The following is a 15,314-nucleotide window of genomic DNA, read 5'->3' as shown; positions in this document are numbered from 1 at the left end:
GACATCACGGAAAACGGGGAAACTGCATGGCGCAGAAGTTGCTGGGAGACGTGGGAGTTCCCCTGCGCAACGGTTCGTTTGCGCGTTCCGAACGTCGAAATCCATGGAGGCACGCTGGATCGAGAATCTTCGCCACGTCTCTCAGCAGACACACCAAACAAACCTAGCTCACCCGCTCCTTTACAGTCTTGGCCAAGGTGTAAAGTGGGTAACTTTCTTTGCAGTGACAGCCGCGCGAAAAAAAACACCACACTGCGGGGCGCCCGACCTGAAGGCTGTTCCAGTCTCGCGAGATCTGTGCATGATCTCGTCTGTCAAGGACAAGCGTCGTTGCCGATGGCGTCGATTGTTCGCGGGGTTGACGCCTGCTCCACCCCTCTCCCCATACCCAGTCGAGACACACACCACGTACCACCCTCCGTTTTTCCCGCGCCTTTTCTGCTGTCTTCGCGGCCTGAGAGAGCGAGGCACTGAACGGCATGTGGAGAAAAGGCGGCGACTAGCAAGCGCATGTTCGACACTGCCCGGGGTGTGTTTCGTCTTTTTGTGTGGTTTTCTGCCCGAGAACGCCAAGCAGGCTAGATCTGTCGACCTTTCCTCTCTGTTCGCACCTCTGATCTCATGCAGCACATTCTTTTTTAAGAAGCGAGTGACGGGCACGAGGAAGACTGTGGAGTTGCACGACCGAATCCGCCCCCTTTTGCGCGGCGGACCGATTTCCACCGCCAGGTTTCCGGGTACTTCTCTTTTTTCCGCACTTGCTTTTCATTCTTCGCATTTCCGTTGGTGTCTTCCCGTCTTTCCAGAGAAACGAACTGCGAAGCCCTGGCACGGCCCCGCCCATTTTCTCTGTTTGTATACGACCACCACCCTCGCTGTCTTCAAATTTTCCGGTTTCCATAGAACGGAGGGAGCGCTTTCCCGCAAATCGAGCTGGCCAGGCTTGAACGCAGCTTCGTCCGCCCAGCTCCCTTCGCGTTCCTAAGGCCGTTCGTTTTTTCTTCCGGGAAACGGAGACATCGGTGCGGTCACACATCCCGCGCCCTCTGCACACACCCAGCCGGGGCATTTGCGCAGCCGCTTTTGCCATCTAGGAAAGAGGCGCTTCGCTTTCGCTTTTTCCCTGACCGTTGTCTCTGGCGCCGTTCCTCTCATTTCCGCTTTTCCCTTTGTCCACGCTCTGCGACTTCACCAGCCCATACAGCGGATTCCAAGTGTGGCTACAGCTACCGCCTTGACATTCACAATCGCGGAGCGGATGCACACGCGATGTTGTCTCAGCACCTTCATAAAGATATTTATGTGCATCATTGAGCGCGCGTTTTGGAGCGTGTATAAATAGGTGGCCTCTTGCGTCTGCCGATGCGTGAGAAAACCTTCTTTGCTGACAGGTGATCGGATCCGCCTGCAACTTGGCGGGGGGGTAGAATTTTCCTTGGCTGCTTGACCGCTGTGGCGTTTTTGGCTCCACACCTTATCTGCTGTGTCACCGTTTCTCCGTCCATTTTGGCGATCTGACGTTCTCATTTGCAACTGTGTTTTTCTTTTGTCCGTTTTCCAACTTTTCCAGCGAGAAGCGCTGTTCCGCTGGACCCCTGGATCCGCCATGCCGCCCGCTTCTGCCTGTGACTGTCCTCGCGCTCTCACCGGCACTTTTCCGTCCAGTTTACTCCCACGCACTTTCCTCTGCGCTCCCCCTCTCTCTTATCAGTTTCCCCGCTTCCGCTGGCGTCATCTGATTCGCTGCTGAACCCTGCGGGCGAGTGCGACTAGCGCCTGAAAGCGGGGGCGCGACGCTCTCGAGAGAGGACGGCGGCGGACCAAACTCTGTGGAGGGAACGGGAACGCACTTCCTGCGCCATCTTTGACAAAACACCGGAAGCGGTGCGACTTGTCTGAGAGAAACGGGCGCCGAGACGCCAAAAACGGGCGGTCCGTGTCTCGACGAGGAGCGACAGAAAACGCCGGAGCCGCCGCCGCCCCTCCCTCCCCCTCCCTCCCTCCCCCCGCGGCCGAGACACACGCCTGCCGACTCCTTTGTCCCTCGAGAGAATGAGCAGCGGGGGAGGAGCCGGACGGATTTGAGGGGAGTCCTTTGAAGCGGAGAACGCAAATCGGCGCGAAGAATGCTGGCGGCTCTTGTTTGACCGCGATGTCGTACCTAGAAGAAGGCGAGATCGCAGTGGTGCGAGGAGAGCGAAGCGAAGGCGACGCACGTAGAGGCCGGGAAAGCCTCGACCGAGAAGACGGAAAAGAGAATGTGCGGGGGAGACAGAGAGACCGCGACTGGGCGAGGCCGAGCGGGGCCGGCTCGTTCCTCTCGCCAGGAGTCGCAGGGGACAGGTTCGAGCCGGACAAGCTGGGGGGGAGGGGCCGCGAGGGCCGAAGGCGAGAGAGTGCACATTACCACAGAGAACACCTGAGAGAGAGAGAGGGAGCCCGGAGAGCGTCCTTCTCGAAGAAATGCGGCGCACAGGGCCCCACCGTCCCGTCGTTCCCCCTGCTGGGTCGGCCCCCCCCGTTCATTCCCTTCCCCGCGACTTCCGGCGCCACACCAGCGTCTTTCTTCTCCGTTCAGTCTTTCCCGCACCCCCTGGCCTGCTCGTCCTTCCCGTATGCCTCACCCTTCTGTCCGCTACCGCCTCCGTACTTTCCGCCCTTCCCTTCGTCCTTCGCCTTCTCTCCTGGCGCGTTGCCTGCGCGGGGGCCTGCCGCGCCGGAGCAGAATCCTCGCAGAGAAGAGAGAGAGGAGCGAGGCGAGCGCAGCGGCGCGCGACGCGACTGCGAGACGCAGCCGAGTCTCGGCTTCCCAAGTCATGCGTTGTCTGTGTCTGAAAACGGGACACACTCGGACGAAAACAGTTCTCGCCTCTTGTCGCACCAGTCGGCTGCGGCATTGTTCCCAGGCGCTTCGCGCTCTTCGCACGGCGACCCCGCGGCCGAGCCGGAGACAAAGAAGCCTGCAGGCAAGGCCGAGCAGCAATACAGAGACCCTCGGCTGAAGGCCAGGGCGGCCAAGAAGCTCGGCGAGAGACCTCAGCTTGAAACACCTGCCTCTTGTCCTGCCGCCGCGCCTTCCCCTGCGGCGCCTTTGCCTTCGACGCCTTCTGCAGCTGTCGCTGTGGAGGCGGAGAGCGGGGGGGCTCACACGAGGAATGAGGCTCCTAGCCGAGGAGAAAGAAGAAGACGACAGACACTCGAGGACAGGGATCCGTGGGTTGTCCGAGAAGAGGACACACACCGTTCCCCTTCGCCCTCGTCCGTCCCGTCTTCTTTGCCTTCTCTGCCTCGCTCCCTGACGACTTCCGCAGCGCCGGACCCTCATCCTGCGGCCCCAGCGTCGCTCTCGTCTCTCTCGGCTGCTCTTCGTCCGTGTCTGCCTTGTTCCCCGCGTCTCTACCCTTGTCCAATCTCTTCGCGGGAGGAGAGAAACACCCAACGCAGCCGGGAGGCCACCGGGACGGGCGAGAGCCGCGAGAAGCGCGACGCATTCCTCATTGCGAACCCGACAAAGCGATTCGGTAATGCTGATCGCGCGCGGCTCTTCGACAGAAGACGGCCGTCTGCTCCCGCCTTTCTTTCTGGGAGAAAAACGGAAGAGGAAGTGAACCCTGGGTTGAGGAGCCAGGCGCCTCCGGCGTCCTCCCTCTCGGCAGTCCACCGCAGAGCGTCAAACAATTCTCTGTCGACCTCGTCTCCTGCCTCCTCTGCAGCCTGCCGCCCTGGCTCCGCCGCGCCTCTCGCCTCTTCTTGGTCGTCGCTCCCTTCGTCCACATATGCGGCAACCCAGGGTGCGTCTGTTTCCCCTGTCGCGCCTGCGCCTTCTGCCTCGCTTCTAACTTTCAGTTCTACCACTGCATGCGTGCAGGCCCAGACGCCCGATTCCGCGTCCCCACGTTTGCCTCAAAGCCGTGTCAAAGGTACAACGAGAACTGCGGCCTCCGCGTCTCCGTCGCCGGCTGAGCAGAGTCAGAGAGCGAGGCCTTTGCTCGCGCGTGTCTCTTCCTTCCCTTCGTCTGTGTCGTCCTTTGCACCTTCTCTGTCTAGCTCGTTTTCCTCTTCCTCAGTCGCCGCTTCGTCCGGCTCGTCCTCGTGTGCTTCGATCTCTGCTGTGTCGCCTCTCACTTCCACTTCGTTGAGATCCTCTCCCGCTGGCTCTTCTCTCCCCGCTTCCTCCTCTACGCCTCCTTCTCCCACTTCTCACCAAGCGACTTCTCGCGTTTCATCGGCGATCCCTACTCGCGCGTCTCCTCCGCAGTCGACAGCCTGCTCTCTCTCTTCTTCCTCTGCTTCTTGTCCGTTTACTTCTCCGAGTTTGAGCCGCGACAGGCAGGTCAAAGAGAAGCGGCGAGAGGGCGAAGAGAGACAGCGCGAGAAGAAGAACAGAAGCGAGCGAGAGAGATCTGAGAGAGAGAAAGACCGGAAGCCTGGCTCCGATGCAGCCCGGTCCGAGAAGCGAGAAAAGAGCTGCCGCAGAGAGAGCGGCGGGAAGGAGCGGGAGGATGGGTCGTATGCGCGCCGCGAGAAAAGCGGCCGCGACAAGAGAGCTCTCCACATGCACACAGAAGAAAGGAAACACAAGACCGAGAAGAGTGGGAAAAAGGAGACAGCTGAACCTTTCTGCCAGCCGGGTCAGACTCCCACCGCGGCCAACCCCTGTCCCTCCCTGTGGGGTCCGACCTCGAATGCCCTCGTCTCTTCAACGTGCGCGACACTAGCAGCTGCGGCTTCTCTCTCGCCTGCCTCGCGTCTCTACGCTCCCTCCTGGTTCTCGCCGTCTGGGGAAGGGAGAAAGCGGTGGAACGCCTGGCCAGAGGCGAGTCCCGAGGAGGCCGCGTTCGCCCTCGCGTCACCCTCTCGCACGGCGCTGTCTCCTCTGCACGAGGCTCCGCTGTCTCCGCCGCGCGCATCCGCCTTCGTCTCGCCTTCGCGCCCTGCCGAGAAGGGCGAGGCGTCGCTCGAGGGCGAGCGAAGCCGCAGCCAGGAAAAGAAAAAGAGAGAGAAGGATAAGTCACGCGACACGAAAGACCGCCACAAGAAGGACCGTGACGACCGACGCCGGAAGCACAGCCAGAGGGGAGAGCGCGGAAAAGACGGGCGAGAACACGCGAGAGGAGGCAGGGACGAGGAGACAGCAGACGGCGAAAAGAAAGTGAGGGATCGAGTGCGAGTCGAGAACGGAGAAAGTCTTAATTGTACCTCGTTCGCTTCGAGCTCGAAGGGGGACTTGTGCGCCCCTGCCGTCGAGCTCAGCGAGGAAGAAGGGGAAATCAAAGAGGAAGGCGCGCCGTGGAAGCGGGAATCCGGCAGCCCCAGACTGGCCAGCGTGGACCGCGAGCGCGAGCGACTGAGGGAGAGAGAGCGAGAGGAAGAGAGGCGACGCAGAAGACGCGAGAAGAAGCGCAGCAAGGAGGGGCGAAGGGAGCGCGGGAAGGGGAGAGAACACGGCCGCGACAGTGACAGCCGAAGAAGGAAGCGAGCGTCGAGCGAGGCAGACACGAGAGAGAGACGCGCAAGCAGTGCGCGCGTAGAGGGCGAGCCGGGCGAAGCGAAGAGACGACGCAGAGAGGAGAAGCGCAGGAGACTGGAGAAGCGAGACAAAGGGGAGACGTCTTCCGCGACGAAAGAGAAGGACGCCCGGGACAGAGAGGACCCTTGTGCCAGGAGGGATGCAGGACGACTTGGGCACGTCCCGGTCAGCCGTGGGGACGGAACCAGGGATGTGGAGAGACAGGCCGAGTCTGCGGTTGCTGCGGAAGAGAGAGGAACCGATGGCTCAGAGTCGGCAAGCGCCGCCACAGTTTCCCCTCACCGCGAGCCGAAAGTCCAGTTCGTCTTTTCGTCTCCGAGTCCGCCTTCGAACTCTTCGCCTCTCAAGCCTTTCCACCAGCGACACGCGGGAGTCTCTCCTTCCTGGTGTTCTTCGTCTGAGGCCTCGTGCCTTTGTTCTCGCTTGTGGCTGTCATCTCCGCCCGACCTTTCGTTTTCGCCCTGTTCGCCCTCGGCGTCTTCGCAGGTTTCCTCCTCTTCGTCTTCGCCGCCTCGTGGGGCGTTTTCGCTGGACGCAGCGTCGCAAGCTGGCGGTCGGCGCAGCCCAGCTACCGTCTCGACCTCTTGTTCTGTGCCGTCTCTTCGGCTCGCGTCTTCAGCCTCCGCTGCGTCTTACGCGCCCGCTACCTCTTCCTCCACGTCTCCGGCCGTTGCTGTTTCCGCCCCTACTTTGACTTCCTTACCCCCCTCGACTTCCAGTCCGTCCTCCCACCGGTCTCACTTCTCTTCCTTGGCTCTCCCCTCTTCTTCGTCTTCCTCGCCGTCGACTTCTGATTCAAGGGATGCTCCGCATACTGTCTGCCCGCCGGACGCTTCGAGCCCGTTCTCGTCCGTTGCCTCGTCTCCGCGCCCCTCGGCGGCTCCGCCCTCGACGCCTTGCCTGGCCTCTGTGGCGACAGATGTCCGTTTTCAAGGGCGCGGCACCGTGGCCGCCTCGCGGGTTGAGGGCGGGAGTTTCGTCCGCGAGGAGGGGAGCAAGCCTCCGCGCTCGTCCCGTCCCCACGCTTCGCCTTGTCCGTCTTGGGCCTCGTCGGCTGCTGCGAGGGCGTCTTCTTGGACCCCCGCAGTCAGCTGCGGCTCACCTTGTGCAGGGACGAGAGAAGGCCCGACCCAGCGAGACAGTGAGGGAGAGGAGAGAAAGGCAGCAGAGGAAGGGAGCTCAGGGCCAGCTGAGCGCGAGGACGGAGACACCGAGGACACAGGAGACAGAGAAGACCAGAGAGAGAGAGAAGGCGGCCAGAGAAACGAAGAAAGGCCGACAGACGAGGAGAGAGCAGCGGACCAGAACACACCCAACCAGGGAGAGCGACAAGGCAGAGAGGGGGGAGAAGAAGAGAAAAGAGAGAGGGAGAGAGAAGGAAGAGACAGCGAAGAGAGAGAGAGAGACCGGATGTCCGGCACGCATTCATCGCCCGAGGACGGAACAGCTGGAGAATCGGCCCCAAAGCGGTGTGTTGCCTTTCCGGGATCTAATTCGCTTTCTACCTTCATCTGCAACAGCCTGTCGCGGGAAAGCGTCCGACGCGCAGTCAATCGGAGAGGAGAAACCGTCTCGCCGTCTTCGTTCTCTCCCTCTGCTTCTCCTTGTTCTCCGGCTTCTTCCCTGTGTTCTCTCGACGCACGACCTACTCTCCCGCGTGCGCCGCCTTGTTCCGCCGCCTCTCGTGATTCCTCGCAGTCTTACTCGTCTGCCTACTCTCGGGATCGGCTGCTCAAGGGCGAGCGCCTCGGCGCGGCCTCCACCATTCCCCAGGCGCTCGTCCTGGAGCCTAGCGCGTCGGAGACGTCCCCGAGGTCTTCCACAGACGCGCGAGACGAAGAGAAACCGGGCCTTCTCTCCTCTCCCACCTCCACAGCCTTCTCTCTCGCTTCCTCGCCTTTCTCGTCCTTTCCTCCCCAATCCGTCCCACCGTCACAGTCACCTCCCGCGTCTTCTCTGTCCGTTTCGGCTTCGACGTCGCCTCGTCTCAGCTTTTCCTTTTCCAGCCCCGCGCCGGTGGAGGAGGCCGTCGTGAAGGCGGCAGCGGCTGCTGCGGTGGCGGCATTGCGGCGATCCAGGGCGCGCGCCTCGCTGAAAACGGAAGGCCGGTCGAGAGACAGGGCGGAGGCTGGCCGGCAGGAAGGCCCGAGAGCGCGCGTCTCGGTGGAGACAGACGAGCAGCGCGAGGAGAGGGAGGTTGCGGCACCGGGCTACGCAAAGGAGACACGGCCGAGTAGGGAAGCCCACGTGGGAAGCGAGAAGGAAGGGAACTCGAAGCAGAGAGTCGAGAGCGAGGGAGAAGAAGCGCGAGAGCAGAACGCGGCAGCAGAGACCGCGCAGACGACAGGCCCGCAGGAGATTCTGGGAGGCGATGGACAGGGCGAGGACAAAGAAAAAAAGAGATGGGAAGTTGAGGCAGTACAGGCGGAAGGGGAAGAATGCGAGGAAGTGCCGGTGAGCGAGACGAGCAGGGCGGGCGAGGTTAGACGAACCGCGCAAGGCAAAGCGGAAAGGGACGAAACGGAGAGGGAGGAGCCTACGCGGGACCTTGGGGAAGGTGAGGGAGAGGAAGCGCCGCAAGAACAGAAGGGAGAGGCGGAGGGAGTCGAGGAAGGAGAGATGGCGGAACGAGCGAGAAAGGAAGGAGATCAGGAGCACGGGAGCGAGACAGGGGACGGAGCGAGAGAAAGAGAAGACTCAGAAGACACACAGCAAGGAGACAAAGAGGGGAGACACACTGCTGACTTGCGCGACGCGATAGAGAAGAGAGAAGAGAAGGCTGTAGAGCTGGAGACGCACAGCGCCAGGCGAGAGCAAAAGGAGGAAGAGGAAGGAAAGGAACGCGGGAGAAAGCCTCGCCACGAAGTCGGAGAGCTGTCGGAAGAACAGCCGAAAAGAGAAGAACTGGACGAAGGGAAGCAAGGCATCGCAGAGAAGGCAAATGCTGGAGAAGAGAACGACGGAAAAGAAAAAGAGGAGCCTGTGGGAAGAAGCCGAGAAGCCGCATGCAGAGGCAAAGACGGTTCAAACGTTCGCCAATGCGTAGAGACCAGAACCATGGCCAGGAGACGCAGCAGAAAAGTACCGCAGGAGACGGCGCAACCTTTCCTGCCTGGAGAAAAGACAACGGACACAAGGACCTCTCACCTTCAGCCAGCACCGCTCGATTCACCACCCTCCCGGGCGTCTCCCTCTTCTGAGGCTCCTTCTTCCTCTTCTTCTCCTTCTTCCTCTTTTTCTTCCTCTTTGTCTTCCTCTTCCTCTTCTTCCTCATCTTCGTCCTCATCGTCGTCTGCGTCTTCCCCACCGACACCTGTCCCACCTGAGGATGCAAGTCCAGCGCCCATGCAACCGCAGACGCGGCTCCGTCGTTCGCCGCGCTCGGCGGCTAATCTTGGAGAGAGGCGGCCGGAGGCAGACGCTCCGAACCCGGCGGAGACTGCGAGCGGAAGTCACGAAAATTTTGAGAAGGTGCGGAGAACGGGAAGGAAGAAGGGAAGCGAGAAGAGCGAGGCGGGCGAGAAGCTAAAGAGCGACGGATGGCCTCTGGACGCGCGGGAGGGGGTTAAAACTCGGAGTGAGACGAAGGCGCTGCGGGGAAGGGCGGCGACGGAATCGGCCTCCCTGGGCGAGGCGACCGAGCACAGACCGGCGGAGGAGACAGCGGGAGACGCTGGGTTACCGCGGGGCCGATCCGGAGAAGAGAAGCAAACAGATAAAGGAAAAAGAAACGGAATCCGCGCTGAAGGCAAAGACAGGGGAAGAGCCCGGACAGAGACGCCAGCAGAGTCTCTGAAGCTGACCGAAACTCCTCGCACTGACTACCCTGATCCGTCCCCGTCCTCTCCGAGTGCTTCCTCGACCGCTGTTCCTTCTCACTGGCCCCCCAGTCCTACCTCTTCCTCTTCTTCTGTTTCTTCTTCCTCTTCTTCTGTTTCCTCTTCCTCTTCTTCTTCCTCTTCTTCTTCTCCCTCTTCTTCCTCTTCTTCTTCCTCTTCTGCGTCTTCCTGTTCTTCTTCCTCTTCTTCGTCTTCCTCTTCTGGCCATCTCTCGTCTACGACTCAGGCCGCTCCAGAAAAGGACCACGATGGCGGGAGCGCACCGGCGGAGCGGCGCGTCGCAGCGAACCCGGCAGAGGCGCAGTCGCCTCGTGCGTCGACTTGTGCGGCGCCTTTGTCTGTGCTGAGCGAGGCGGGGAAGAAGCGAGAAGTGAAGACGGAGTGGCAGACTGAGTGGTGGGACCATATTGGCTTCGTCGAGAGCTCGCGCGAACTGCAGCTGGGCCGGGGCACTTTCGGCAATGTTTTTCGGGCCCGCTGGCGCCGCAGCGTCCAGCCTCCCTTCTGCTGCGCGCGCTGTCAAGCAGAGGAGGAGCGGGAGGGCGCGCGAGAGAGTCTGGGAGGCGACCGCGACGCGCGGGATTCTCGGCAGGACGTGCCAAATGCAAAGGCCGCGGGAAAAGAAGAGGGGGCGAGCGCGAGCCTCGCCGCTGGTGCAGTCGCCTCGAGTCCTCTCGGAGCGACGAATCCCGCGGGTCTGTTTGTGGCTGGGCGTCGCGCCTGCTTCTGCTCCGCCGCGCGCTGGGTTCCTCTGGCGATCAAAGAGTACAAGGCACAGACAGCTGCGCCTTTCCAGTTTCTGCGCGAAGAAGCTTTCATGCGCCACTTCAACGCCCACGTGATTCGCCCCCTGGCGACGCGCTCCTACAAGCCGCAGCCAGTCGCAGCCTCCGCCGCGGCTGCAGCCGCCGCGAGCTCGCGGCGTCTCGGCGCTTGCGAGGAGCCGGGAAGGCGCCAAGCTGATCCGCGCGACCGCGAGGGGCGAGAGGGTGGCGAAGCTCGAGAGCGAGACGGCGATGCTGCGCTCCCCAGGAAGGACGAGAGACGTGGCGAGCCCAAGGCCGACAGGTCGCCGCTCCCCGCGGTCGCGCCACCCTCGTCACTTAGACAGTTTCAGCTCCTCATGCACCGGGCTCGAGGGGACTTGATGGTCATGCTGAAGCGGCTGATTATGCGTCGTGCAAAAGTGAAGTTCCTGCTCGCCTGGGAGGAGGAACGACTGCGGAACCAAACTGCTGAGAGCGAACCTCCCGACGAGGGAGGAAACGCAGTTGGTCCGCCTTTGGAGGCTTCTTCGCCAGCTAAGGAAACCCGCGGAGACGACCGGCGTCTCCCCACGCCTGGTTCCGGCCATCCGTGGAGTGCGCTGGGCGCGCCGGGTTTGACGGAGTTTGAGATGAAGTTTTTGTTTGCGCAGCTGCTGAGTGGCGGGGCCTTTTTGCAGTGTTGCTGCGAGGCCGATGTCGGGCGCATCGTTGACATCAAGGTGTCGAACGTCTTGGTCTTTTGCGAGGAGAAGCACATCTACTTCCCGCTCAAGTGGCTCATCGTTCTCGCCGACTTTGGCTCCTCGCTCGTCCTGCACCCGACGGACCACTTTGCGTCCTCGACGCCGTGGTCAGCTGGCCGCGAAGAGAAGAAACGCCAGTGGAACTTGCAGATTCAGAGACAGCTCACAACCTACAACCAAGGGACGACCTACACGAATGCGCCGGAGGCTCTGCGCTTCGACAAATTCGGCAGACTCCGCGACGTCCCGCCGGGCGCGCCGCGGCCGGCCGAGGGACGGGTGAGTGACGCGCGCCGAGAGAGGAGCCCTCGAGACGGCGAAGGGAAGGAACCCGCCAGGCAGAGAAGCGCCGGCGAAGGGGAGGTCGGGCCCAAGAGACGAAAGGTCGAAAAGGGCGAAGCTGGAGGGAGAGAAGGCGGAGAGGGCTGTCTCAAGCGCCGGCGGGAAACAGAGGGATTTGCAGAAGACTTGGCGCGAAGGCGACACCGCGCGCTGGATGCGCCCTGCTCCGGAGACAGTGGGGCGAAGGGCGCAGCACGGGAGGGGCTGAACCTGAGCGCCAAGCCGGAGGCTGCAAGGACGGGTCGACTCCTCCCTGCCGCCGCGCCTGCGTCTTCTACCGCCTCGCTTTCGGCTTCTGCGTCCTCTGCACCGAACTCGCTGCCGTCCTGCTCGTCCCTACGTCACTCGTCGCTCCTCAGCACCGGCACGCGCCACGCAGTGACCACCGCGACGTCTCAGAAAGATCTCACAGCTCGCCATCGCGAGCGTGCCTGGCTCCGGCAGCTGAAGAAGTGTCAAGGCATCTTGCCGCTGTCTTCGCAGGGCGTGCGCAAGGCGCCTGGGCCTCCGCCTGAATCTTCTCAGGCGCTCGCAGCCCTGTCTTCGTCGAGCGCGTCAGCCCGAAAGTCAGCGGCGTCTCGAGTTGCGCATCCCGAGAGAGACGAGAGAGTCGAAAAGAAGAGGAGACGCGAGGAACCTGAGGAAGGCGCGCATCGCGAAAAGGAGGGAGACGGTGAAGGAAAGAATGGACAGGGAGGACAGGACGGACAGCGAGAAAAGAAGGAGACAGGAACAGATGGCGACGATGAACGCGCGGAAGACAGGGCGACAGAGGAAGCTGAGAAGGGCGAGGGCAGACACCGACCGGCTCTGGAATCGCGGCGCCTGGCAGATTCGGCGAGGCTAAAGAAGGAAAGAGAAGGGGCTAGAGTCTCGGCGACTGCCTTGGCATGGAGACAGAGAGAGGCGAACGGAAGCGAGTCGCGCAGGCCCGCGGCTGCAGCCCCTGGGCTCCATCTGCCCATCACCAAACACGCGGACGCCTGGAGCTTCGGCGTGACGCTTGCCGAGCTAGCCAAGGGCGGCGGCTGCTGCTGTCCTCCCTCGTTCCTGCGCGCCTCGCGGCTGTCGACCTCCGCGGCGCAGACAGACCAGGACGTCTGTCTTTGCGGAACTGCAGAAGGCAGCCGTCACTTTGAAGAAGCCGAACGACAAGCGCGCCTGATTCTCCTGCGTCTCCGAGAAGAAAGGAAACACGAACTCGACAAAAAGGCACCCAGCCTAGACGCTCAATCAAACCTCCCGAAGTCCGCTTCTTCGTCTGCACCACCAGTCTCTGCGGCAGAGGGCGAGGCGGCTCGCACGCGGCGAGGCCGTTCGGCGCGGCCGCCAGGGGGAGAGCAGGAGGCCGAATCGCCGGCAGCAGCGCCGAGTGCTCTCCTGCGTGCGGGCCCGAGAACGCGCGGCTCCGCGAGGCAGGTCGCAGACGCCGCGAGGCCGGGGGAAAACGGAGACGGAGGCCCAAAGTCCCCGGCGAGAGGGCGACGGGGCCGGTGTCGCCCGCGGTCTCGCGAAAATGCAGAGAAGAGGCGAGACGCCACGGATGCGGCTGAAGAGCCTCAAAAGGACGCGCCTGAGGAGCTTCAAAAGGACACGCCTGAAGAGCCTCAAAAGGACGCGCCTGAAGAGCCTCAAAAGGACGCGCCTGAGATCCCGGCGAGCGCAGACCGGCAGGCGCGGCGTTCGGCCGGCGCGCCCGTCTCCCCGCAGTGTTTGTCAGCTGCGCCTTCGGGAGACAGAGAGGACGAGGTGAACGATCCAGGCGCAGCCTCGCCCTTTCTGCCGATTCCGTCTTTCGTCGCGGCATGGGCAGAGCAGCACGCGGAGCTTGGCGCGTACTGGGCGGCTACGCAGGACGTCTGTCAGGCCGTCGGTCACGGATTGTTTCGCATCCGGAACGAGGAGGAGCAGCGGCGCCTGGAGAAGAAGGGCGAGGCGCACGCCGTGCAGTGGATCGGCAGATCCCCCGACGAACTCGACCAAGAGGACAAAAAGGTGCTTCACAAGATGGCGTGGAACTGGGTCATTGCGCGCCAAACCGCCTGGACGTGCGACTGCAGGTGAGACCAAAGTGCAAGGGAATCAGAGAGAAAGAGAGAGAAGAGGGGAAGAGGACAAGAAGAGAGGAAGAGATAGAGAAAGGGGGGAAAAGAGAGAAGCGAGAGGAAGAGAGAGAAACACCCATAGGACAGGCGAACGTGGAGACGAAAAAGGCAAAAGAAGCGACGAGAGATGAAAACTGTGAAGGCACGCAGGAGCTGGAGAGTCGGTCTCCGTCGGAGGGGGGTGTCTTGCGAGGGATGCTCGCAGGCGGCTTCCCGGCAGTGAGGCAGGCTGTGACTGGAGAGAGAGGCGACAGAAAAAGGTGTGGAGACGCCGAGGCGGACGGGATTAGAGGCAACGAATCGGAACAGAAAGGAGTTCGCAGCAGCAAGGAGCTTCCGTCAATGTGCCTTACTGGTTCATGTGTGGCTGCCTCTGTGTCTCGTCCCGCATGACTGTCTGCAGCCTCGCAGAGCGCATTTATCGACTACAGCGAGACTCTGCGGTCGCGCTTTCGTCCGGCGCGTCCCACGCGTTCTCACCTTCTTTCTGGAACCTCCTGGCGGCGCTCTTGTCTTATCAGGCTCCTGAGCGTCTCCTGCCTGCGGAGGCTCTTGGCCATCCCTGGTTTGCGACTTCAGGGCGCGCGATCTTTGACCTAATTGACGCGCTTCCAGGGTTCGCCAATCTCCACCTGCCAGCAGAACACCGGCGCAGCCGCAACAAGCGGCTGCGTCACAACGTGCCTCCCAGTGGTCCTACTGCAAGCTCCGCTCCTCGCCTTTCGGCGTGTCCTCTCACTTCTTCTCTCGGGTCGGGCTGCGAGGCGAGCGCACTCTGTGGAGGGTATGGCTCTGTGGCGCGACGCCCGCATGCGTGGTTCACGGGCGCTCTCCACGGCCTTTCTGCTTCTTTCTCGGCCTCGCTGACTTCGGCTGCGGAACGGCACGCACTCGCGTCCCCGCCCTCCCCGCGGGCTTCTAGCTCTGTCGGCGCCGGCGGCGAGGTCGAGGCGACGGACACAGTCGCAGACGAGAAGAAGAGGAAGGCACAGGACGAAACGCGCGAGAGCGACGCCGAGAGCAGCGGCGACGACTCTGAGAACACGGACACCAACGGGACATGCAAAAAACACTTGCATCCAGTACCTTTTGCATCGTCCTCGTCTCCTTGTTCTCTTTCTCAGCTCTCTTCTCCGATTGCTTCCTCCTCGCCTCGAAGTCCGCCTCAGTCGTCTCGCGCGGTGTCTCCCTGGCAGTTGCTGGCGTCGTGTGGAGACGACCTGGCGCGGTCCATTTGCGTGCAAGAGGCCCACGTTTTGAGCAAGAACGAGAGACTGCTTTGGGGCCGAACGGGGCTTCTGTTTCTGCACCTTTTCGCGTTGAAGCAGAAAGAAAACTGGACCTGGGAAGAGACGTGCTCGTCGTTCGCAGCCCACAAACTCGGCCAGTGCCTCCTCAAGCTCCACCGAGAGAAGCGCGAAGGCGTCTCAAACCGCGCAGCGGGGGAGAAGAGAAAGCGGATGGCTTTGCAGAAGGGAGACAGGTCCGGCGCATAAAACCAGGAAGCTAAGAAAATCGAAACCGGAGAAGTTATTCGGCCAGAAATATGCATTTGTACCTATGCCGATCCACTCACAAAAGATTATACAGCCTGGGATATATATATATATATTAATGTCTCTGTATATGTCAGCCTTTATATCCATCTGTTTCTGCATATATATATATATATATATATATATATATATACCTAGCTTTGCATGTATGTATACATGCATTATACATATCTTTCCGTGTGTCTATACATGCATTATATGTAGTGCCTCCAGGTTTTCCAGGTTCGACTGTTCGTGTGAAGAAGGGGTTGTGTTGTTCTTAACGGCGCAGAAGAGTGAATCGCAAATGCGCGCGAAGGTTCGTGCCGGATTGAACAGCGCCCGAGAGTGATGCTTGGAGAGTTGGCGTATTTGGCTTTTTCTTTTCCTCCGAACGCCGCCAGTCTGTTGTGTTTCCAGCGGTTCGCTTTGTCACACTCATATCTGGACGGT

General features: G+C 61.5%; 1 protein-coding gene across 1 annotated transcript; it reads left to right on the top strand.

Moving 5' to 3' along the window:
• Nucleotides 1-2,152: 2,152 nt before the first annotated feature.
• On the top strand, nucleotides 2,153-14,822 carry NCLIV_038040 (putative protein kinase, PfEST homolog; the record flags this gene model as incomplete). Its single annotated transcript, XM_003884005.1, has 3 exons — nucleotides 2,153-3,791; nucleotides 4,068-13,281; nucleotides 13,730-14,822. The coding sequence occupies 3 exons, from the start codon at nucleotides 2,153-2,155 to the stop codon at nucleotides 14,820-14,822; spliced, it is 11,946 nt and encodes a 3,981-aa protein (XP_003884054.1).
• Nucleotides 14,823-15,314: the final 492 nt, after the last annotated feature.

The sequence above is a fragment of the Neospora caninum genome, chromosome VIII (genome assembly GCF_000208865.1).
Source record: "Neospora caninum Liverpool complete genome, chromosome VIII".
NCBI lineage: Eukaryota > Apicomplexa > Conoidasida > Eucoccidiorida > Sarcocystidae > Neospora > Neospora caninum.
Note: the sequence above shows the minus strand (reverse complement) of the source record. Positions and strands in the feature narration are given on the sequence as shown.